This window comes from Phacochoerus africanus, chromosome 2, assembly GCF_016906955.1.
Source record: "Phacochoerus africanus isolate WHEZ1 chromosome 2, ROS_Pafr_v1, whole genome shotgun sequence".
Classification (NCBI taxonomy): Eukaryota; Metazoa; Chordata; class Mammalia; order Artiodactyla; family Suidae; genus Phacochoerus; species Phacochoerus africanus.
In genome coordinates this window covers 208,861,303-208,885,146 of record NC_062545.1, presented here as the reverse complement: position 1 = coordinate 208,885,146, position 23,844 = coordinate 208,861,303, and the positions used below count along the sequence as shown (strand labels likewise).

Genomic DNA, 23,844 nt, shown 5'->3' with positions numbered 1-23,844 from the left:
TGAACATTAGTAGTTTTATATGTAAAATTGTGCTAAGTAATTCCTGTTTTGCATGGACAGTATAAAGATCAGGGATTATGCAGGTTGCCGCAGAAAACAGATCATGCTCAGATTTTTATGTACTTTATTTAATATAGCAAGAAAATGCCCTTCTTTTGCATGAGGAGTCTAAATCACCCTGCAAAGGTGTATCTGTTACTTGTTAAAAATTAGAGAATAGTCAAAGTAACCATGATCTCTAAAGAACATGCTACATGCTCAAATTTTATACAGACATTTCCACATATCAGTGCCAGACATTATGGTTTTGACATTTGGACAAAGACTGCCTGAATTTGAGCTCACACCATCACAATTAAATCAGAGTATTTGTTTTTACACTCATACTAAGTCTTATCTGTACATCAATAGAATCTAAAACAGGCTAATAAATCACCGTTGTGAAACTCACAATGGTGTCAAGACATAGTAGGTTCTCCAGAAATAAGAACTATAATAACAACAATAATAATAAATATATTTCCTGATGGAGAGCTAAAGCAATGATGTTAAGTTTCTTCATGGTTTCCTATGACCCACAATTAATTCTATGTTGCTCATTAACTAAATTACTCTCACTTTGTCAAGCCATTTTGCAACACATTAATAAACCCAGTGCCGATTCTTTACTTGTATGATGAGCATTTTGTATATTTACTGAAATTTTTAAGTCCCTAATGCAGGTAATTTGTTATTACTACTACTACTACTACTACTATTAGTATAGTCCATATTATTATTATTACTACATTATGGACATATGTATTATTATATGTCCATTTGCATAGTTGCCGAGAGGAACTTTTTTCAGTCTCTGGTTATTTTGATAATCCCTTTTTCATGTTCTTGCAGGAAACAAGCTTGTCATTTATTATCCCTTTGGTCTTTCTTTGTGTTAACCTTTGGCATAATAAGAATAATAATCACCATCAATCTAGAGGCTGCTTTTAGCCTCAAATTGACCCTGATTCAATTCTGGTTGGAAATAACATATTTGAAAAAGAATTGGTCTTGTTTTTGGCACATTTAAGTTGTATATGCCATGGTTGAGTGGAGGCCAGAAAAAAGTTGAGAGTCTAAGCACGATACAAAGAAAACATCATTTAAAAAATATATACTGCAGAAGTATTCTGCACCTCTGCTGAATATGGTTTCCTATGAGGCTCCTTCTCATACCTGAAAAGCTACTATATTTACATCCTTCAAAGTGATGCCAATGAAAATTTTGACTGATAGGATAAGTCAAGTCCAGGGCCATTTCAAATGGCAAAAAGGGAAAAATGAACTGATTCTCTTTCTTCCATAAAATAACACCAACAAAAACATACCTGAACTGTAGGCAGCATCATATAAAGTCAATTTATGCTGTTTTGTCTTCTGTTGTGCTTGACTTCAGGAAGTTGTGCATTTGCAACAAAACTTTTTATTCTAATAATGTAACACATTTATCCTTATCATTGTTACCGTCACCACTAAAAAGCGTTTCAGTATCTTTGTGCACATTGAATTAAGTATCTAGTTACACATGATTTTCACCATTCCCTGTGCTAAATAAATAGGAGTACACAATCCTAATGGATATCAGTGTCCCAGACCAGTCTCTAAAGGAAACACAGTAATTCCAGTACGTGTACACAAGCCTCTAGGATATTTAGGATCAAAAGTGGGCTTCCTAGGGATGGGAAAACATTTTGTATGAGACAGAAGTGGGGGGTTTTGTCCATATATATGCCCAGGAGTGGGATTGCTTTGCTGTGCAGTAGAAAATTGACAGAACACTGTAAACCAACTACAATGGAAAAAATAAAAATCATTAAAAAAAAGAAGTGGGAGGAAGCCAGGTTCACTAAAATTCTAGTTTCTGCATAAAGGAAAGGTCATTTTTCTGCCAGGAAATTTTTCAACTATGACAAGATAAAAGCCATCCCCAATCTTGGTAGGAAAAATGGAAGTGAAATTTAATTTCTTGGAATCCCATTCCTTCTATACATATGTCTAGTATGCATGGATCTCATTCAGGATGAGAATTTGAGTCAGACAAGCTAATCCTGTGGGGGAGGTTTAGGGATATCACTGTCTTGGTATTTTGCTTGTAAAGTCCTTTACTGATGATACCAGATTCTTAAGTCAGGCTGCTGAGAGATGCACAGCACATTGTCATTTTACATACATAAGTAAATTACACACATTAGAAGTTTTTTTCCAAATGTTTTTTCCAAATAATCTCCTATTGTGTGGCTAATAGATTTGCTGTAATTTGTAATATTATTATTTTTTCTCATTAAAGTGATTCTGCAAACTTCTTTCATGTTAAATATTTCTGGAATCAAAAGATGCTTTTGGGGGAAGTGTAGAAATTGTGACATATTTAGACAGAATAGAGATTCATTAATTTGTTAAAAATGTTTGTTGAGCTCATTCTACAGAATGAATGAAGTCCCTAAGAAAATACCATCTGGAGTTCTTTTACTAGAAATAAGTATCTATTCCCATTACCTAGGCAAAAATTGGTAGCTCAGAGTCAGTGTAATGTAATAATTATTAATGAGTTTGAGGTCTTGGAAAATCATGATTTCATAATAAAATTCAAGAGGGCTGTGCTTTTGTACCTTTTATGGTCAGTAGAGGAGAGAACATGTATTAGATTGGCATTTCATTGAGATGAGTGTTGTGATAGATGGTCTGCACAGTTTTGTGAAACTTGGAAAGCCCAGATTAATTCTGTTGATTTAATTGAGAAACTTTCTATGATAGACAGCTAAGACCAAAAAAACAAAAACAAAAGCAAAAACAAACGAACAAACAAACAAAAAAACCAGTGCAAAGCAAACTGGAAAACTTATATCACATGGAATGAGCATGGGCTTCAGAATTGGACAGACATTGATTCAAAACCTAGTTCCATTTTTTACTAGCTAAGGGACCTTGAATAATATATTTAGCAATGCTGAGCCTTACTTTCTTATTCTGTAAAATAGTGATAATATGAGTCTTACAGAGTTATTGCCAGAATTGGAAAAATATGCTAAGCTAATCATGTGGTATGTGGCACATAGTAATTGCTAGAACTGGAGTCCTGGTAAGCCTTGGGGAATGGGATCTAGAGGAAATGAAAGCATCTTGGGCAAAGATTTGGTCAAGCCTAGGCTTTATTGACTTCCATGCATTCCTACACGTTTGATGATTCTGGTGCTAGAGTGTGGGTTCTCCTCCCTCTTTGGGCTCTTGAGGTAGAAGTGGGATTTACCTTGAGTGGAGAGCTGGGCTGAGTGCATGTAGCCCTCAGATTGCACTGCTCCTTTGAGGCTACAGGCTATACTCTATGGCTCCTCTGGCATAGTTGTGCCAGTTGGTGAACAAATACAGACAGTTGTCTGATGTCCTCTCAGATTGAGTGTGATAAGGGAAATGTTAGGTTGTTTTATCCAACTGTCTGTGTAAGGGAGTCTCTAGGAGTTATGGGCAGAAGACTAGTTAGTCTAGTGCAGGCCTTTGCCAGATAAATAGCTACCATTTAAACTTTTTAAAGTTTTATTTTCCTCTTTTATGTTTCTAAAATATATATAGTAATGTGTATAAATTTGTATATTTTTAAGTTAAATGTTAGCATACCAAATATGCACTTTTCTTTCCTTTTTATTTTGAAATAATTACAGATTCACAAGAAGTTTTATAGAAAGAACAGAGAAGTGCTCGTGAACCCTTCGCTAATCTTACATTGCTTGAGGACAGCGTTACATTTTACATAACTTTAGGACAACAGCAAAACCAGAAAATTGACATTGGTACAATGTGTATATATAGTTCCATGACATTTTATCACATGTATATTTGTGTAGTCACCACCATGATCAAGATACAGTACTATTACATCATCACAGAGATCTCCGCCAGCTAATCACTTTATAGACATATCAATCCCTCCTCTGAAATCAGCTCTAACCCCTGGTAACCACTAAATGTTTTGCCTCTTTAATTTTGTTATTTCAAGAGTGTTATATAAATGTAGTCCTACAGAATGTGACCTTTTTAGACTGACTTTTTTCACTCTGCATGATACCCTTGAGATCCATCCAAGTTGTTGTGTCTGTCAGTAATTTGATCCTTTATGTTGCTGATTAGTATTCATGGCATGGGTGTTTTATAATTTGTTTAGCTATTCATCCACTGAAGGACGTTTTTGTTGTTTCTGATTTTTGGCTATTACGTGTAAAGCTATGAACAATCATGTACAGATTTTTTTGTGGACATAAATTTTCATTTATCTGAGATAAATGTTCAGAAATGTGATTGCTAGCCAAATGTAAATATCTGCCTGGTTTTTAAAGAAACTGCCAAACTGTTTTCCAGAATGTCTGTACCATTCGTCTTTCTCACCAGAATGTGTAAAAGATCGTTTCCTGTTTCCTTGTCAGCTGATTTTTTTCTTTTAGCTATTCCAATAGGTAGGTATGTTGTGATATCTCACTTTTTTGTTGTTGTTGTTCTTTAATAGCTAGTGGTTTTGAAAATCTTTTTAATATGCTTATTTGAAATTTATATATTCTCTTTGGTGAAATGTATCTTAGTGTCTTTTGCTCCTCTTCTAATTGGATTATTTGTTTTTTGACTATTGAGTTTTGAGAGTTTTAAAAAATATTTCTAGAAACTAGTTCTTTATTAGATAGGTGGTTTGCAAATATTTTCCTTGTCTGTAGCTTGTCTTTTAATCTTTGTAACAAGATCTTTCACGGGGCAAGTTTTAAATTTTGATGAATATAAATTTACTGATTTTTTACTTTTATGAAATGTGCTTTTGGCATCATGTTTAAGAACTCTTCATCAAGCCCTAGATGCTGAAGATTTTCTCCTACATTTTCTTCCAAAACTTTTATAGTTTGATGTTTTTCATTGAAATCTGTGACCAATTTTGAGTTCATTTTTGTATCAAGTCTGTAGTTTAGGTTGTAGTAATCAGAATTAAAAGATGACTTCCTAATATCTTCTCCCTGATGTACCTGAATTGTATAACCCACTCTCCTTGAGAGTGGGACAAGTAAATATGAGATTATTATGCTAGGTGGGCCTGACCTAATCAGATGAGCCCCATAAAAGAAGGTGATGTATCAGAAATGTGCTCTTCTCTTGGCCTGGAAGAAAGCAAGCAGCCATGCTGAGAAAGGAGGGGTCTATTTGGCAAGGACCTATGGGGCCTCTTTCAGAACTGCCAGTTACTCTGGCTGACAGCCAGCAAGAAAATGGAGACCTCCATTCTGCAACTGGAAGGAACTAAATTCTGCCAACAGCTTGAATATGCTTGGAAGCGGGCCCTGACTCTTTGATGAGATCACAGCTTCAGCTGACACTTTATTTCAGCCTGGTGAGACCTTGAACGGAGGACCCAGCTAACCCATGCTAGACCCCTAGAAACTACGAGATACTAAATGTGTGTTGTTTTAAGCCATTAAGTCTTTGGTAATCCTTGAGTGTTGTGCTGCCTTTGTGCTTATGTAAATGAGGATTCTGATTACTGGAGCTTGTGTCTGCATGTTAGGGAAAGAAGTGGGATGTTCTTCCTGCCAGGCCCACTGGGTTGGTAGATTGTCTTCTGGATTTGGAGGCTTCCTACTAAGGCCTTTCTTGTGCCTTTCTGACTTTAGGCTACTTGGTGTTTCGGTTTATAGGTACAAACACAGCTGCTGCCATTCTCCTTAGCACCCAGAGGAGTGGGGCATCCAGCTCAGTCAGTCACCCCACGATGCAGAGGAGTGCTCTCCATACTGCTGATTGCTTACTTTAAATTTTGAGCCAGGATTCCCAGTGTATGTACATGTGTATATTTATACCTTTATAGATTATATGCTTGCATTATTAAATAAGCTCTATAACATGAAACAAAGAAAAACAGAAACATTTTACAGATAGGATTTTAAAAGAGTTTTTTCAAAGAAAGATAAAAAAGTTAATATAAAAACTGTGGAGACAGTAGAAAGACCTGTGATTGCCAGGAGTTGGAGAAGAGGGAGAAATGAAGAGGCAGAAAACAGGATTTTAGGGCAAGGAAACTCTTCTGTATACTACAATGGTGGGTATATGTCTTGCACATTTATCCAAACTCATAGAATGGACAACACCAAGAGTCAACCCCAGTGTAAGCTATGGGTTTTGGGTGATGATGTGTTAATGCAGGTCATTGATCGTAACAGATGTACCACTCTGGTGTGAGATATTGATAGTCAAGGTTTGGGGTATGTAGGAGTAGGGGGTATATGGGAACTTTCTGTATTTTCCACTCAATTTTTCTGTGAACCTAAAATTTTCTAAACATAAATTCTATTAAAATAACTAAATATAATATATATAAAATAAAGTCCATATATGGAAGTCTCCAATTTTTTTTCTACTTTAATTCACTTTGGAGACTGAATACACCCTCATGGGTATGTAAGACAGTAGATGTTCCTTTTTTTTGTAAAGTAGGAGATACAATTTTTATTCTTTCCATGTATTGGCACTGGTGCCTTCAATTGGTCCATGTTTAGAGGTTAGTGTTTCCTGTAAGGTGTGTTGGGAAAGGTGGAAGGAATTTACACTGCAGCGGGGCTGAGTATGGTCTCCTCACTCATTTACTTTTCTTTGTATTTGAAACCGTTACGTACCCTGTATGGTTAAGTAATTTATGAATTAAATTATTTTATGCAGTGTAATCATTGCAGCAGTTTACAATGAGATGAGGTAGTCTTTAAATCTTCTATATAAGGTCTGCTATTTTTCTTGTGAAGTACTTCAAAGTAGTCTTGAACTTAAGTGTGAGTTGTGCAGTTTTCTGTAACAAAAGAGAAGGATTCCAAATCTGTAGACCTTTTCGTTGATGGTAAGTGGCTATTAAAAGCATTCTATCTAGAAAATATTTTTTTACCCAAGACAAAACACATTCTGTCACAAGTTTAAAAAAAAAAATCCTAACTGTTTCATTGAAGGAGTTTCATAGAGCAGTATGAGAACAGTTGTTTGGAAATACTTCCAGAATTTTGCACTTTTTTCTAAAAATGATCCAAATCTGTAAAAATTCATATTTTTAACCAAAGAAATCTGTTTGAATTTTTGTTAGAAATATAAAATGTATTTAATATAAATGCATTTGGTAAAATGTAAAAACGGGACATGTATTTGTTTAAAAATCAGATGATTGATTCAGGGATGTTAGAAATTTTCTAGCTGATGGAGTTCCCATTGTGGCTTAGTGGTTAACGAATCCGACTGGGAACCACGAGGCGGGTTCAATCCCTGGCCTTGTTCAGTGGGTTAAGGATCCGGCTTTGCCGTGAGCTGTGGTGTAGGTCAAAGACGCGGCTCAGATCCCGCATTGCTGTGGCTCTGGTGCAGGCCTGCGGCTACAGCTCTAATTAGACCCCTAGCCTGGGAACCTCCATATGCCATGGGAGTGGCCCTAGAAAAGGCAAAAAAAAAAAAAAAGAAATTTTCTAGCTGAAATTCCAATTAAAACTTCGTTTACTTGCTAGATCAGATTGAAACATGCATTTCATGACTTAGTAAATACAACCAATGGTGTACTTCTGCCATTGCCTCTTACCTATTTACCAAGTGTGTGAGATTGGTGAGGGTGAGGACTCAGTGTTGGACTTCCACATTGCTGTACGGATTTCCCCTCTATCCAAAAGCAGAGCATTCCTGTAAAACCTTTCATAAGCTGAAATGGCATTAAACAAAGGAGCAGCAATTACCCTAAGCCCTATATTGCTAATGGATGCACAAAATAAATCGAGACAAAGCACAGATGCTCACAGACACAGTTCAAAGCTGTGTTGACTTGATGCTGAGATGCTGGGAGGAGATCCCAGGGGAAGGACCTTGGTGGGGCCTGCTCTCCCTTCTCTGAGTGAGCACTGCCTCCAAAAGGGCTCACTGCAAAACAGACGCTGAATGCTGCTTTTCCTTTTTGGCCTTTTTTGGTGAAAACAGCAATCCTTTTTGGATTGCTTTTGGTTAGCGAAAACAGGTACTAATGTAGGTCTCTTATAAAAGTGATTTAGCTTAAAGCAAACTTTTGAAAAGCAGGGGATTCCTGTGTCACAAAATGTTATACAAGACTTTTAAAATTGTAAAGCATATTCAATCATATTTCCTTCACTAAAAATCATTAGTAATTTTTTTTTTTGAGAGCGAAAGGTTTGAGGGCTACTGATAAAGCATAGTTAAGCCCCTCTTCCACTTCTCAGAGCTGTTTACACTTAGCTTCAAGCCCACTTGTGGTTGGTTATGCCTTTGTAGAAGTGTTTTCTCTAAAATTTTGTTTCTGGCCCTTCTACTTTCTATTCCTTATAAGATTCCTCAGAATTCTTGTCAGCCGGTAGCATTCTTTTTTTTTTTTTTTTTATTTTCCCACTGTACATTCTTAACCAGCTTTGATACCTGCACACACACGTATACACACGCACACACACACGCAATTCCATGTGGAAAGCAGGGAGGTAGATGACATTCTATCATCCTGATTCAGTCTTTCCTACATAGCTTAGCACTGGAATGCCATGGTGAATCACGCATTTAGGGCCAGGGCCAGAAACCAAGCATCCAAATTAAAGAGTCCAATTCCAGATCTTAGACTGGCTCTTGACTGGGGAATATAGTTGCTATTTGCAGACTTCTAGTAACAGACCCCTTTAACCCCCATTCTCTGTCATATCCCTACACTTATAAAATATTGAAATGAATGTAGTAATTTTTTGATAATGAAGAAAATAATTTTCCTTTAACTACAGGTGCCAAAAAGTAAAACTGGTTACTAAAAACTACAAGAATGTTATCATTGTAAGACTTGCTTCCTTAAGAAAGACATCTTGGAGTTCCCATTGTGGCTCAGCAGTAATGAACCCAGCTAGTGTGAGGATGCATTTTTTTTTTTTTAATGTTTGTAGTATAGTTGACTTACAATGTTGTGTTAGTTTCGGGTGTACCGCAAAGTGAATCAGTTGTACATACACATATGTCCTTTCTTTATCAGATTCTTTTCCCATATAAGCCACCTATATATATTTTCTACTGTACAGCATGGTGACCAGTCACACTTACATGTATACATTCTTTTTTCTCACATTACATGTTCCATCATAAGTGACTAGACAGAGTTCCCAGCACTATACAGCAGGATCCCATTGCTAAGTTTTGATCCTTGGCTTCGCTCAGTGGGTTAAGGAGCCAACATTGCCGTGAGCTGTGGTGTAGGTCACAGACGTGCCTGGGATCTGGCGTTGCTGCGGCTGTGGTGTAGATTGGGAGCTGATTCAACCCCTAGGCTGGGAACTTCCATATGCTTCGGGTGCAGTCCTAAAAAGAACAACAGCAAAAAAAAGAAAGATATCTTTGATCATAACTGTTTTATTATCAATGGGATGTTTTCTTGTGAAGAAGTAAATATTCATTAGCCTCCAAAATACTTTGTTTGAAAGAATTTTAATATATTCAATATGTATAGAATATCTTATATTTAAAATACTTATAATGTGTCCAATAATACCCTTCAGAAATATTAAATCTTTCTTTTATGAGTTAAAATAATAATTTTCCTAATTTGATGTCATTGTCATTATTATAGCTAACATTTACCTGAGTGTTTACTGTGTGCCAGATAGATAAGGTCTTTCTGTGTATTAATACTCATTTAATCCCCACAAAATCTTGATAAAGTAGGGATCATTATCCTTATTTTACGGGGATGTATTAAATTTCACGTATTTCGTATATCTATTTTACATGGTATGCTTACTTTATATAATATACAGAAATGAATATAATTTAAAGTAAAATGTCAGAGGTTTTTGCTTCCCAATTACTTACGCAAAAATACAAATAGAAAATTTGCTATTTTGTTGGCATCTAGGCCTTATGACATTTTCCACTAATTTTTACTCCTGACATCAGCTTCCCAAGGCTCCCACTTTTCCTGAAGTCCAATTTGGGAGTCAGTCTCAACTACCTAATATGTACATAACAAATTATATAAGTATTATTCTGGTCCTCAAGTGACAGTCACCTATTTGTATCTCAGAATTTTTTATATTCTGCTTTTCCTTAAAATAGAATGTGTAATTTTATATATTTGGATTTTCTCATCTTTTTTTTTTGGCTTTTGTTGTTGTTGTTGTTGCTATTTCTTGGGCCGCTCCCGCGGCATATGGTGGTTCCCAGGCTAGGGGTCTAATCTGAGCTGCAGCCACCGGCCTATGCCAGAGCCACAGCAACGCAGGATCCGAGCCGCGTCTGCAACCTACACCACAGCTCACGGCAACGCCAGATCGTTAACCCACTGAGCAAGGGCAGGGACCGAACCCGCAACCTCATGGTTCCTAGTCGGATTTGTTAACCACTGCGCCACGACGGGAACTCCGGATTTTCTCATCTTTTTATGCTGGTTATAAACATGATTGATTATTTGTAACACAAAAGGCTGTTTTTTTTTTTTTTTTTTTTTTTTTTTTTCCCCCAGCAACTATCTTTTGTTCTGTTGCTATACAGTAGATAGATAAACCCTGCTAAAATGCATATTCTATTGTGTGGTATGGTCCAAATCTCATGGGCCGAAGATGACACAGGAGAAATTCTCAAGTGCTGGGCATGCTGTTCACAGTATCATGCTGCTCTGTCACTGTTTCCCAACATAAAGGGGTGTGATGTTTTAATAGAGGAGCAAGGTGTGTCGTAAAGGGTTAGACTCCAGGACTTGATAGAGAAGTCATTAGACGCCCCCTCCCTCTTCTTCCCACCCCCTCACTTGATTCTGTCATTTCCATTTCTTCTACCAAGTTAGCACCTTTCTTTATATTAAAGAGTTGGATTTGCACTGGCATCCTTTATTACATAGTTTGAATCACTTTTTAATACTGGAAGTTAACATTCTTTATTCTTCAAAAGAGCTATAGCTTCTTTGAATAGCTTTGCCATTTCACTGACACTGCTCCCTACCTTTCAGTTCTGAAGGTGGGTTTCATTTTAGAAGCTTATAGTATATTTTACAGACACTGGTACATGAATCATGCCCTCTGTGTTGATCACTGTACCTTTGCTGCCCAGAAAAAAATATCCTGTACAGTGTTAAGCAAAACTGCTTTTGTCTCTGAAGTGAAATACTGCTTTAATGATTTTAAATGCTTAAGATACTAAATCCTAAGCAAAAAGATTATCATTTTATTCTTTTTTAATCTTTAAAGAAGTAATATTTGGTTTCTCTTAATACTGCACTGAATATTAGAATTTAGTTCTTAAAAGTAGGTCAAGGAAGGAGACAAAATTATTATGACTTTTGTCCCATCCATCATATGAAAATTCAGATGTAACTTTTCAAAAAATGTATTTATTTTTAAGCAGTTTGAGGGAATATCATTTATATTATTTGTTCCTTTTAGCATATTATGTATGTGAGAATTCATAAAATGTGTTTCTTCAAATTTCAGAAATAGAATAACTTTTTAAATGTTGAATTTTTTAATCTTTAACTGTTAGAGGCCAATTCTATTATGATTTACATTGAAATAATAATCCAAGAACCTATTATTGATAGAAGGGTACTTTCTTCTTTATATTGAATAAGCATTTATGCATTTTTTCATGCTTTTTATACACTTTAGGTCCTTATACAACAAGAACATTTGTATAAGAACCACCTTTCACAAATTGTCTCATTAAGATTTTAGTGGAGAATTTAAAAATAGAAGAATGGTACTACTACAGTGAAATTCACTCATACACAGTTTTCAGAGGCCTTTTTTTATATTAGATGCAGTGTAGTTGAAGGGTAAAGAGAATGGCTTTGTATGAGATTTGTAACTCTCTGACCCTTACGACAGTTTTGGAGGTAAGCAGGAAAATGCCTCTTCTTCCCATTTTATGGAGGGAAGAGATGGAAGCTCAGAGAGATGACATGGCATCGACCAACATAAAGCTAAGTAATTGGCAGAGTGAGGACCAGGAAAGAATAGGACTTGTGATTACTGGTCCACTGCCTCAATGGAGAAGATAGATGGATTTACCAAAGAGGAGAGAGACTTGGTGCAGGAAGAAGCAGATATGATTTTATAATTTCTGATTTTTATATACTTTTGAAACCCAGGGAAATACTTTGTATTAGTATTAGCCCTTAGCTTACCTTGAAATGCCTCAAGTTAAGGAATGCTAGGACATGTGAGATGTTCCCAAACATGAGATTGTACCGTGCTTTTGGGTAGTAGAGTTCATTTTTGTGTATTCTGTCTTTTTATGCCTATAACTATGCTTTTGCTTTATTTTTACACTTGAACAAAGTATGGCTAGTAATTTATTCATTAGCGTGTTAAGGTTATATTTTCCCAAATATCTTCATTCTTTTCTATAAGGTATTTTTATTATACTATTATACTATTTAGGAGGAGAAAAGTTCACTGGCACTTGCTTATGCTATTTATTATATATAGTATAAAGCCAGGGTATTTTTTGCAAAGTTCAATATGCCTATTCAACTTGTGGCTTTTCATCTTTTCCAATCTCCCTCCCTTCCTCCCTCCCCTCCCTTCCCGTCTCTTCTTCTCTCCTCTCCTTTCCTTTCCTTTTTCTTCTCTCACTCATTCAGTCAGTCAGTCATTCAAGCCATCCCTGAAGATGCAGAGATGATTTGGCACACTATCTGGCCTAGGTAACTCCCTAGTATAGTGAAAATAAACATGGAAACTAATGCATTTAGCTAAAGCAATACATGTAATAGTAGAAGCAAGCCTGAGGGACCCACAGAGAAACAGAATAGAAGTTAACACTGCCTTTGGGCTCAAAAGAAGCTTCTTGAAAGAGGTAGTTTTTAAGCTGGTTTTTTGAGGCAAATAGGAATTTGTTAGGCAAACAGGTGTGAATTTTCTTATTTTTAATTACAAATAACTCACCTACTGCTGTTTCTCAGATATTGTGAATGTTGGTTTTTACTTTTCATTCACCAATTATTATTTCATACGCATTCAGAATTGCCCAAATATCTGGGTTTATTTTTAAAGATTCTCAAACCAGACTCTTCAGATCGAATATAATTTGGAAATTCTCAGACTGTCTACAGTTGTACTAAGTTGTGGCTGTGATTGGAACATGTTTTTTCTTGTAAATAATATAACATTATATCTGAATATGTCTTTGAAATATTTGGTTTTACTTTGCTGTACTTGAAGTCTTTTAAAAGACTTTTTTAAAAAAAGGTATAATAGTATTCTTGGACTTAAAATACACTAGAGTTTTCTTTAGAAGCAAAAGTCTGCAGAATATGATTAAATTGTAACTCAGAGGCCCAGTAATCCCCCAAATATTATACTATTTAGGAGGAGAAAAGTTCACTGGCACTTGCTTATGCTATTTATTATATATAGTATAAAGCCAGGGCATTCCTCTATTATACGAATGAATGAAAATAATTATACTTTTCTTACAATATGGGAATCACATTATTTACTCTTAAAAATCACAAAGTTATTTCAGCTTCTTTTGTTCAAAACATTCGTTTTTTATGTGGATTGAAAATTTTACTAATCTTATTTTGAAATATCTTACTTCTATATCTATCTGTTATGTGTCTTAAGATTGAAATTTAGGTCAAATTACAACTTGAATTTAACTTTACAAGGAAAATAGTGTGCTATATTTAAAAACTGCATTCTTGGAGTTCCCGTCGTGGTGCAGTGGTTAACGAATCCGACTAGGAACCATGAGGTTGCGGGTTCGGTCCCTGCCCTAGCTCAGTGGGTCAACGATCCGGCGTTGCCGTGAGCTGTGGTGTAGGTTGCAGACGCGGCTCAGATCCCGCGTTGCTGTGTCTCTGGCGTAGGCCAGTGGCTACAGCTCCGATTTGACCCTCAGCCTGGGAACCTCCATATGCCGTGGGAGCGGCCCAAAGAAATAGCAAAACAAACAAACAAACAAACAAACAAAAAAAACTGCATTCTAAATTTTAAGCACAATAGATCAAAGTACATCTTATTTAAATAAATACTCTGGAAAAGAAGTCTCAATTATTTCTCCCAAACTTTCTTAAAATAGTCACTGTTCTCAGTGTAAAATGTGGGGTTTAGCTTTATTATTTTAAAGGAAGATGAAAAGTTGTTTATTTTAAAATTTTAATGATTTCGCTTTCAAATTATGGAAATTCTCCTTTGGGGACAGCTTTATTTGAATTGTATGTGACATTATTTTTATTTCTTAAGGCTATGATTAAAAGTTTCATGGATGTCTACCAACTTGCAAGCACTAGAATTGCTACTTTAGAAAAGGAAATGACATCTCATCGAAGTCACATCGCAACCTTGAAATCAGAACTTCACACAGCTTGTTTACGTGAAAATGAAAGTTTACCATCAGTAAGTCCTACAGTATATTTTCTTTGAATCTTGGGTCACATTTATATTCATAATGTTTATAAGATCACTCGCCAATATATAATTTAGGGTAAATGATCAATCAAGCAACATAAAATTATTAAGTGTGGAGAAAATGTTGAAGGAAGAAAAGCAATTAATTTTTGTGTTGTATCATGTATAAAGATATGCATATTGTTATCAGTGCTAAAACACTACATCAAGATTCCTTTGTGTTTGGCAGGGCGGCTGACAGTTGGATTTGGCAGTATGCATAGTTAAAGCTTGCAACTGTCTGAAGATTCAGTGTGTCCCATTAAGACAGAATATTATTAATTATGCGTATAACCAAAATGGTAATTAGAACATGTGATTATTCTCTGTAGAAAACTAGACTTATCCATAATACATGCCTAGCTAAAGATGCATGTTGTGATTCATCTATACGATTAAAATTCAGTTTCAGCAGTCATTTTATGTCTTAAAATTTTAGCCCATGATGAAATTTGGGCTCATTTAAGACTAAACAAAATTTTCTACATTTGAAATATGTGTTTGGAGAGTATCAAAAAAATGAATATATTTGTGATGTGAAAGAATAAAATACACATTTAAATTTTTTTTTCTCAAAAGTCAGATTTATCAATGATGAGATTCAGAGGGTTACCAATAATTAAAGGCTCTTTTCCTTTTTTGGTTTAGTTAGAATGGATCATGGATTTTGTAAAGAAAAACAGTATTATTTTGCCATTCAGCTGTTGACCAATTTCAAATGGTATAGTAACATTAAAGCAGATAAATGCCCACCTGTGGTTTGCTTCCTCACCTCCTCTGGGCCTTAGCTCAGGTGTCAGTATCCCAGTGAAAGCTTTTTGACAATAGAATTTAAAATTGCAACCATTAACCCAAACTTTGTCTCATTCTTACCCCATGTTGCCTATATATCTTCTACCTTACTTGCTTAGTTTTTTTCACTATAGCATTTATCAATTTACATATATTGTATTTTATTAATAAATATGCTCATTGTCTGTTTACTCCTTACTCTCATAGAATGTAAGTTCCATAAAGAAAAGAAATTGAGTATTTTCTTCATTGCTATAAAGGCACTTTAGTGCCAAGGACAGTCTGGCCCAGAAGAGGTGCTCAACAAATGGTTATTGAATGTGAAATAGTAGTATTTAATCTAATAAATGAACAAGCTAGTTATTTGGGACCTGAAATGTGAATTCGGTTTAGTTCACTTTTTAAGATTACTTTGTTAATTTCTTAATGAGAAAGTAGTAAATTTGACCTCAAATAAGAGAAATTAAAATGAAGAGGAAATCTTGATAAAGATTTGAATAAGCATTTGGAGTACATTTTAGTCTTTCTCTGAGGTATGTTTACATTTCTTCCTGCTACCTCTCTGATCCCATTGGTTAATATTGCATTATAATGTTTAGGTTGTGTCAACTTTTTTGAGTCATACTCTTATTGATTATTTGTTACTGTTATTCATACAAAAATAAGCACTTGTATTTTGAAAAAGGCTGAACTTGGTAAGGTAGGATTGTTTCTCCATGGGTTCACGTTTTTTTTTTTACCAGTTATTAAGCTGTTAATATCTTAATTGGGGTGTGCTTAATATATACCTCACTGTCATAATGACACTCCACTTCTAAATCTTCCTAACAGATATGCAGGATCATCTTATTTGTAAGAGGAGGTTCGCTCTGGCAGTGATTCTCAAAAGGGAACATGTGTTATGTGAAAAATTTCCCCATGAGATTCTGATTTGTCCTAGGACACTGCTGCCCAATCACATGTATTTATGGGATGTGTGTTCTCTAGTCTTTTCCCTTAGTTTAGAATCACTGTTTTTAAAACAATAATGATTTTGTATAATAATTTTTATTTTTCGAGACATTTACATATGCATTTTCTAACTTGAACTCAACTCTCTGAGGGAGGTTATTCATTTAATTTCATAGATGAGAGGTGATACAGTTTGGTAGATATGAGTGTGGGCTTTAGAATTACATCCATTAGAAGTACAATCAAGTATAAATAACAGAAAACTTGACTAACATGATTTAAGAAAAAAAAATTTTGTTCTTATATAGTAAGAAGTCTAGAAGTGGGTGACTATTATCATTAGTTTTGTGGTTGAGCTTCTCTGCAATTTCTCAGCCATTCCCTGATTGTCAGAGTATGGTGGTCAGCTCTAGGATTTGCAATCACATTCAAATCAGAGGAATGGGATGGCCCAGTATATCTATTTTGTATATGTAATAAAGCATTAAAAGGTTTTCTGTTTTATAAAAACTAAAAAGCTTTAAAGAAGAAACTTTATGCTCAGATTTGCACTTTCAAAGATCGCTTTGGCTGTAGTGAAGAAGCAATTGAATGTGAAGAACAAGAGGTAGGGATGTGTTAAACAGTTCCTATTGTTTTTTTGCCTTTGTAATGGATCAATGATTTCATTTGCTGAGAGAGAAACAATTAAATGGGAGGGGATATTGTGAGTTTGTTTTTGAGTATGTTAAGTTTGAGGTGCCATTGAGACATCCAACTGGAAATGTCAGAAAGACTCCTTGATATGGAATTCAAGCAAGATGCCAAGCTGGAGATATAAATTTCAGGTATTGTTACACAGGTAGGACTTGAAGCTGTTAGCAAGGCTGAGACCTCATAGGGACAGTTGATAGAGTAAGAATAGAAAAAGGCCTGAGAGTGAAGTTTGGAAAAGCTCAAAAATATAATTCTTGAGTGGAAGATAAGGTTGCAAAGGAAGCTGTGAAGGAAGAGTCAAAGAAAAAAAGGGGGAAACCTGGGAAGTATGATCCCTTGAGAATAGAGAATTTCAAGAAGTGAAAGAGTGTCCTATTTCCCATATTATCAATAGTGTCATATGCTGGTAAAAATCAAGGGAAATGAGCACTGAAAGTGGCCTTTAGATTTAGTGCATGGAGGCCCCTCATAACCTTAGCAAAGTCTCTTTCAGCAGGAGGTGGAGAAGTAAGTGGGAGTTGACCCCCCCCCGAAAAGTATAATTAGATATCTATCAGCAGGGGGTGGAGAAATAAGTGGGAGTTGACCCCCCACAAAGTATATTTAGATATCTATCTCAAAGGTTTATCTGTCTAGTGTGAAAAATAGGAGTGCAGTATTCAGGGTATTCAGGAGTTTGGTTTTAAGATGGGAATGACTCAATATCTTCTTAAAATAGGCTTCCAGCAGCCTGATTTTGACTTTGTTCTCTATATTGTCCATTTCTGTACTGTAATTTCAGTTATTACCTTCTCACACCCCAGCTTTCTCTTGACTAGTGTTTACATGATGTATCTTTTTCTATATCTTTTTCCATTCTTTTTTTTTTAACCTATGTATTACATTTACAGTGAGTCTCTTGTAAAAAGATATAGTTGGTTTTTGTTTTATTTATCCATTTGACAATCTCTGGCTTTTGAGTAATTAGACCATTTACATTTAATATAATTATTGACATTTTTGGATTTTTTGTTTACATTTTATTTGTCTTACAGGGGCACAGGTGAAGATATGATCTTTGCCTTTGTGGATTCCTTTTCTAACAAGGGAAATGGTCACATAAGCAAATACTAAAAATAAGCATATGTAAAGTCTGTGGGAACATAGATGAGGGAGTTCATTGTGCCTAACATTGTCAGAAGAAGATGATGAGAAGATGAAATATTTGTAGGAGTCTTTTGAAGAATGTATAGCAATTTGACACCTTGTTAAGGAGGAAGACCCATCAAAATCTTTGCTTTATTTTGTTTTGAGGAATAGGCTTTATGGATAGTACATATGTTTAATGAATTAAATTATATAATGAGTTTTTTGTGTAATAGAAATATATTGTTACTTTAGTTCCGTTCTCCTTCTCAATTAACTTCATCTACCCAACCAGCCTGTACACACTGGAGCTCAAGACTGCTTGCAACAGTCACTCCAGACCCAACCTTCATATGTTTTCTATCCATTCTTGCACCATCCAATCCCTGCTTCTTATTTTATAACCTGATTTGATTCTGCCTCTGACTACTTTTGCTCTTGGTGTTCTTATTTGGTCTCTCTAGTATTTTTTATTTTTGGCCATTCTCAAAACTCTGTTAATGGGTCCTCAGTTGAACTAGCTCTTTCCTCCAGTACTTGGTCCACCTACCATCACATCCTACCCCTAATATATGGCTTTAGAGTCAGGTAGATGTGGGGGTGTTTCTGGCATTAGTATTTATTACCCACACAACACTTTAAGCATCAGTTTATATATTTGTAACATAGATGAAATTGCCCACATAGTAGTATTGTTGTGAGGATTAAACAAAACACAGTGTCTGGCATATTGGTAGATACTCATCAATACTGGTTTGCTTCCCTACACGTAGATTTTTTCTGATAGTTACATATATTTCCTACAGCTAAGCTATACTTACACTTTAAGAAATATATGCTAGCATGAGGAAATCTTTTTATGAGTAGGCAAAAGAACTAAAACAACCCTTAAATCAGCGCTTTTAGCACATACTAAATACAGTATTAATTAATACTAATTTAATACTAAATACAGTATTAATGTTAGTTGTTATCGCTTATTAAGTGAACTGAGAACAGTCAGTATGTATTTCTAAATTTTCTTGCCATTTCACTAGATAAGAACAAAAATAAATATTATTAATTTAAAAACTTGGTATGTAATGGTGTTGCAATGTGTAGAAAGAGACGTATTTCAGACATGAATAGTCATCATTATAAGCTTTATCCCTCTTTAGGTGGCATTTCCATTTTTTTTTTTCAGCAAAATGTAATAGTAATGCTGGAGTTCATCTAGGAGTTCTCATCAGTTGTACACTTGCCAGGACTTTAACATTTTCAGCATGTTGGTTTTGACCCATTAACTGAGGGCTGTTCTGGAGCTTTTATCTTGAGTAACAGTAACCAGAAAGAGCTTTGAGTAAAGAGCTTTTGAATCCCATACAGCCCAGTAGAGAACAGTACAGCAGTCAGAACCAATTACCTGTGGGTGTTTGGAGATTGGCATGCCCACAACCATGGAGAAACACATGATATTTCAATCTGTGAAACATAGAATGCCAAACCCAAATACTTTGCTGTGAGTTATGGTGCTTCGAGCTACAGTATTGATTTGCCTCATTTCCATTGTATGTTTAAGCAGTACATTTTTAATTTTCTAGTACTTTATTTGTGAGAAAATAATAAATTACAAATCAGAGGAGCATTCCATTTAGTGTATTGCAGGGGAGAGATCTCTGCATCATTTTTCAGATTATGTCAGATTTGATAGTTTGTTTAGTGGTATTCTAGCGTTAATAAAGCAGAAAGGTTTATGTATTTTGGTTCAGATTAAAAGAAGGATCCCATTTATCTTAAGTTCTCAAATAAAATTTTGTTACATTTATTTTTATTATATTTTCTTGAGAGAGGAAGTATTATTTGTTAATATTAGTGTTGTATAGATAAAGAAACTGACAGAATTTAAATAACTTACTCAAGGTAAATTGCTTTCTTAAACTTTCAAACACTTTATCTCAGTTGATTTCCTGATGATTTTTTTATTAAGGTTTTTAGTCCTTTGAGAAAAATAATTATTAAAAATGAGCCATAAACTAAGCCTTAATTTGTTAAGCCAGGTGTACAATGCAGTACAATGGTATAAAGTACAGATTTTCAAGTCTTACTCCCAGGTTTTTAATTAGAACCCAATCGGATTAGAACAATGTCTCTAATCACTTGTCTGGTGTTTTCCTATGAGACTACAGGATTAAAACAAATCTCTGCCATCATGGTCCTTCCAGTATATCAGAGATTACAACTGTTATACAAATAATTAAAAGAATGACCATTAAGATGGAATAACAGAGTGCCATGAGAGTACATACCTGGGGGCTCTAACCTTGGCTTGGGGTGGTCTGAGTAGATCTGAGTAGATAAGATGAAATTAAGTAGGAATTGACAAGGAAAAGTATGGAATGCTGAAGGGATGGAACCATGTCTGTGTGACTGGAGCAGCTTGAGTCAGGTGGAGAAAGGTGAGAGATGGTGGAGACCTGTGGATGGGCATTGTGGCCATAAATTGTGACTTTCAGCTTTCTTAGCATCTCTCGGACTCTTATATCTCCACTAACTGCACTGGAAAACATATACCCCCTTTGCTTTATGTATTTACTCTTCTCAACTGCAAATTTAATTTTTTTTTTCTATTTAATTCTCAAAATTTACTGACATTTGATATCATAGCAGCACTTATTTTACCCTTTTGCTAAATACTGCTAAATATCCTCACTAAATTCTCTCATGTTTTTATCATAAGCCCCAGCTCTGGCTTTTGGATATTAACAGAGTTAAATAAGGGAAACAAAACTATCAAAAGGTGGGACAGCCCAGTCAATAGGTATACTTTTTCCTTGGTCCTTGATATAAATTTTTGAACTTTTAAATGTTTTTCATAGCCTAGAAGCTTAAGGTTTTTTTTGTATGGTCAACAGGACCTAGAGGTCATAATGTATATTCCACTGGCCTCATACCTCCTTTCTAGCATTTTAGTTTTTGTACGGAGGTACTTTCACAATAAATGATCTCTGGATAATAACTATAGGGGCATGATATTATAAATTTTTTATTTATATAGTTGTATATATAATATATTTAAGTATATAAATATATGTTATATTTATATCTTATATAAATGTATGATATTTTAATAATAAACATTTAATATTTGATATATATTATAAATATAAGTATAAAATATATTTATATGTAATAAATGTGTATTTATATAATTCTATTCTTCAGTGATGAACTATTACAAGGGTGGAGCAAGGGGTAGCAAGAATGAACTTTTCACACTCTGATCACTGTAATCAAATAGAAATTAAATTGTAGAAAATTAAGACAGCAAGCCCAGAAACCCAAAATTGAAAATTATTTGTGACAAATAAGAACATTCTTTACAGCATACCACTTAAATAATTTTAAAATTTGTCAGATTTTTTGGGGCCCCTAACTGTGTATCTTTACCCCGCATAGGCATAAAATGACCAGTGTAGTACTTTTTACTCACGCAGTGGGTAAATATTTGACAATAATAGTTGTATTCCAAATTAAAATAAACTGTGCTTGGGCCTAGCAAAAAATTAGAGTATATGAGATTTATTTCAGAAATAGAAGTCTAATTTGCGTAAGTCAATAAAAAGCTTATTTTCAAGAATGTATTTTCTTGAACTACGTAAAAGTTAACTCAAACTGGATCAAAGATCTAAAAATAAGACCTAAAATTTCTTTTTAAAGTTTTATTGAAGTGTGATTCATTTGCAGTGTTATGTTAATTTCTGCTGTACAGCAAAGTGTTTCAGCCGTACATATACACATACCCATTCCCATATAGGTTATCACAGGACACTGAGTAGATTTCTCTGTGCTCTACAGCAATCCCTGGTGGTCATCCATTCCATATGTAAAAGTATGCATTTGCCAATCCCTCACTCCATCCTCTCCCCACCCTACCCTTCCCGTTTGATAACCATAAGTTTGTTTTCAAAATTTTTCATTCTTTTTCTGTTTGGTAAATAAGTCCATTTGTATCATTTTTTTTAAATTCCACATATAAGTGATATATGATACTTGTCTTTCTCTGTCTGACATCACTTAGTGTGATAATCTCTGGGTCCATCCATGTTGCTGTGAATGGCATTGTTTCATTCTTTTACATCACTGAGTAGTATTCCACTGTATATATGTGCCACACCTTTATCCATTCCTCTTTTAATGGGCATTTAGTTTGCTTCCATGTCTCAGCTATTGTAAATAGTGCTGCAGTGAACATTGGGTATTTGTATCTTTTCAAATTTGGATTTTTTTTCTGGATGTATGCTCAGGAGTGGGATAGTTAGAGTATATGGTAGTTCTATTTTTAGTTTTTTGAGGAACCTCTATACTGTTTTCCACAGCAGTTTACCAATTTATATTCCCACCAACAATATAGGAAGGTTCCCTTTTCCCCACACCCTCTCCAAAATTTATTGATCTTAGATTTTTTGCAGATGCCCATTCTTACTGGTGTGAGGTGATACCTCATTGTAATTTTGATGTGCTTGTCTCTAATAATTAGCAATGTGAGCATCTTATCATGTGCTTTTTGGCCATCTGTATGTCTTCTTTGGGGAGTGTAAGAGTTAAAATTCTTCATAAAAACAAATATAAATCTGCATGAGCTTGGACTTGACAATAGATTCTTAGATTCAACACTAAAAGCATTAATAACAAAAGAAAAAATAAAGCTTATCAAAATTAAAAACTTTTGTGCATTAGAAAGTACTCCCCAAAATGGGAGAAAATATTTATAATTCATATACCTTTTTAGGATCTAATATGTAACGAACTTTTACAACCAAAATTTTTAAAAGGGCAAAGGACTTAAATAGATACTTCTTCAAAGGAGATATTCAAATGACCAACAAACACATGTAGAGATGCTCAACATCATCAGTGAGTAGGCAGATGCTAATTAAAACTACAATGAGATATCATTTAACACCTACAAGGAATGCCATGAAAAAAAATTTTTAAATAAGGGAAAATAGCAAATGTTCTTAGTAGCACAATTTACAATAGCCAAAAGATAGAAACAAACCAAACGTCTATCACTTGATGAATGAATAAACAAATCTGGTGTATCCAGACAATAGAATAGTAGAAGGAATATAAAAAGAAATAAAGTATTCATATATGTTACACATGGATGTACTTTGAAAATATTTTGCTGAATTAAAGAAGCCAGACATAAAAGGCCAAATATTATATGATTCCATTTATATAAAATGTCCAGAATTAGCATATTCTGTCTCCATAGAGGCAGAAAGCAGATTAGTGGTTGCCTGGGGCAGGAGGGAGGAGGGAACAGAGAATGACTATTTAGTTGGTATGGAATTTACTTTTGGGGTGATGGAAAAGTTCTAGAGCGAAGATGGTGGTAATGGTTGTACATTATTGTAAATGTACTTGATGCCACTGAATTGTACATGTTAAAATTGTTAAAATGGTAAGTTTTTTATGTCATGTGTATTTTGCCACATGACAAAACATTTCTTTTAGTTCTTGGGTGGTATGGAATAGGCAGCTAGAATGGCAATTTGTGTACTGTACTAGAAAGTAGCATGATGGAGAGTCAGAGGAAACTTGGATTCTAGAACAACCTCTGTTATCAACTCAACACAAAGTTTTGGCAAATAAATCACACATGCTCTTTGGTCTTGGTTTTTCCTGGCTGTAAAATGAAGGATTTCAACTAGATGAAATCCAAATTCCCTCTCAGCTCAAAAATTCTTTGACTGGAGTTACAAATACTGATTTTTAGTACTTAGATCCTAACTGTGCTTTGTTTTGTTCTTGCTTCACTGTCCAACAATAAGACAAGTGTGTGTTT

General features: G+C 34.8%; 1 protein-coding gene across 5 annotated transcripts in view; it reads left to right on the top strand.

Annotated features, from left to right (window-relative positions):
• The window catches only part of CCDC171 (coiled-coil domain containing 171), a 356,155-nt gene that overhangs the window by 295,625 nt on the left and 36,686 nt on the right, over positions 1–23,844 (top strand). For all 5 annotated transcript variants that reach the window (XM_047767619.1, XM_047767618.1, XM_047767620.1 and 2 more), the window contains one exon: positions 14,247–14,399. In XM_047767619.1, the coding sequence (XP_047623575.1) occupies positions 14,247–14,399 (153 nt within the window). The remainder of the gene's footprint in view (positions 1–14,246; positions 14,400–23,844) is intronic.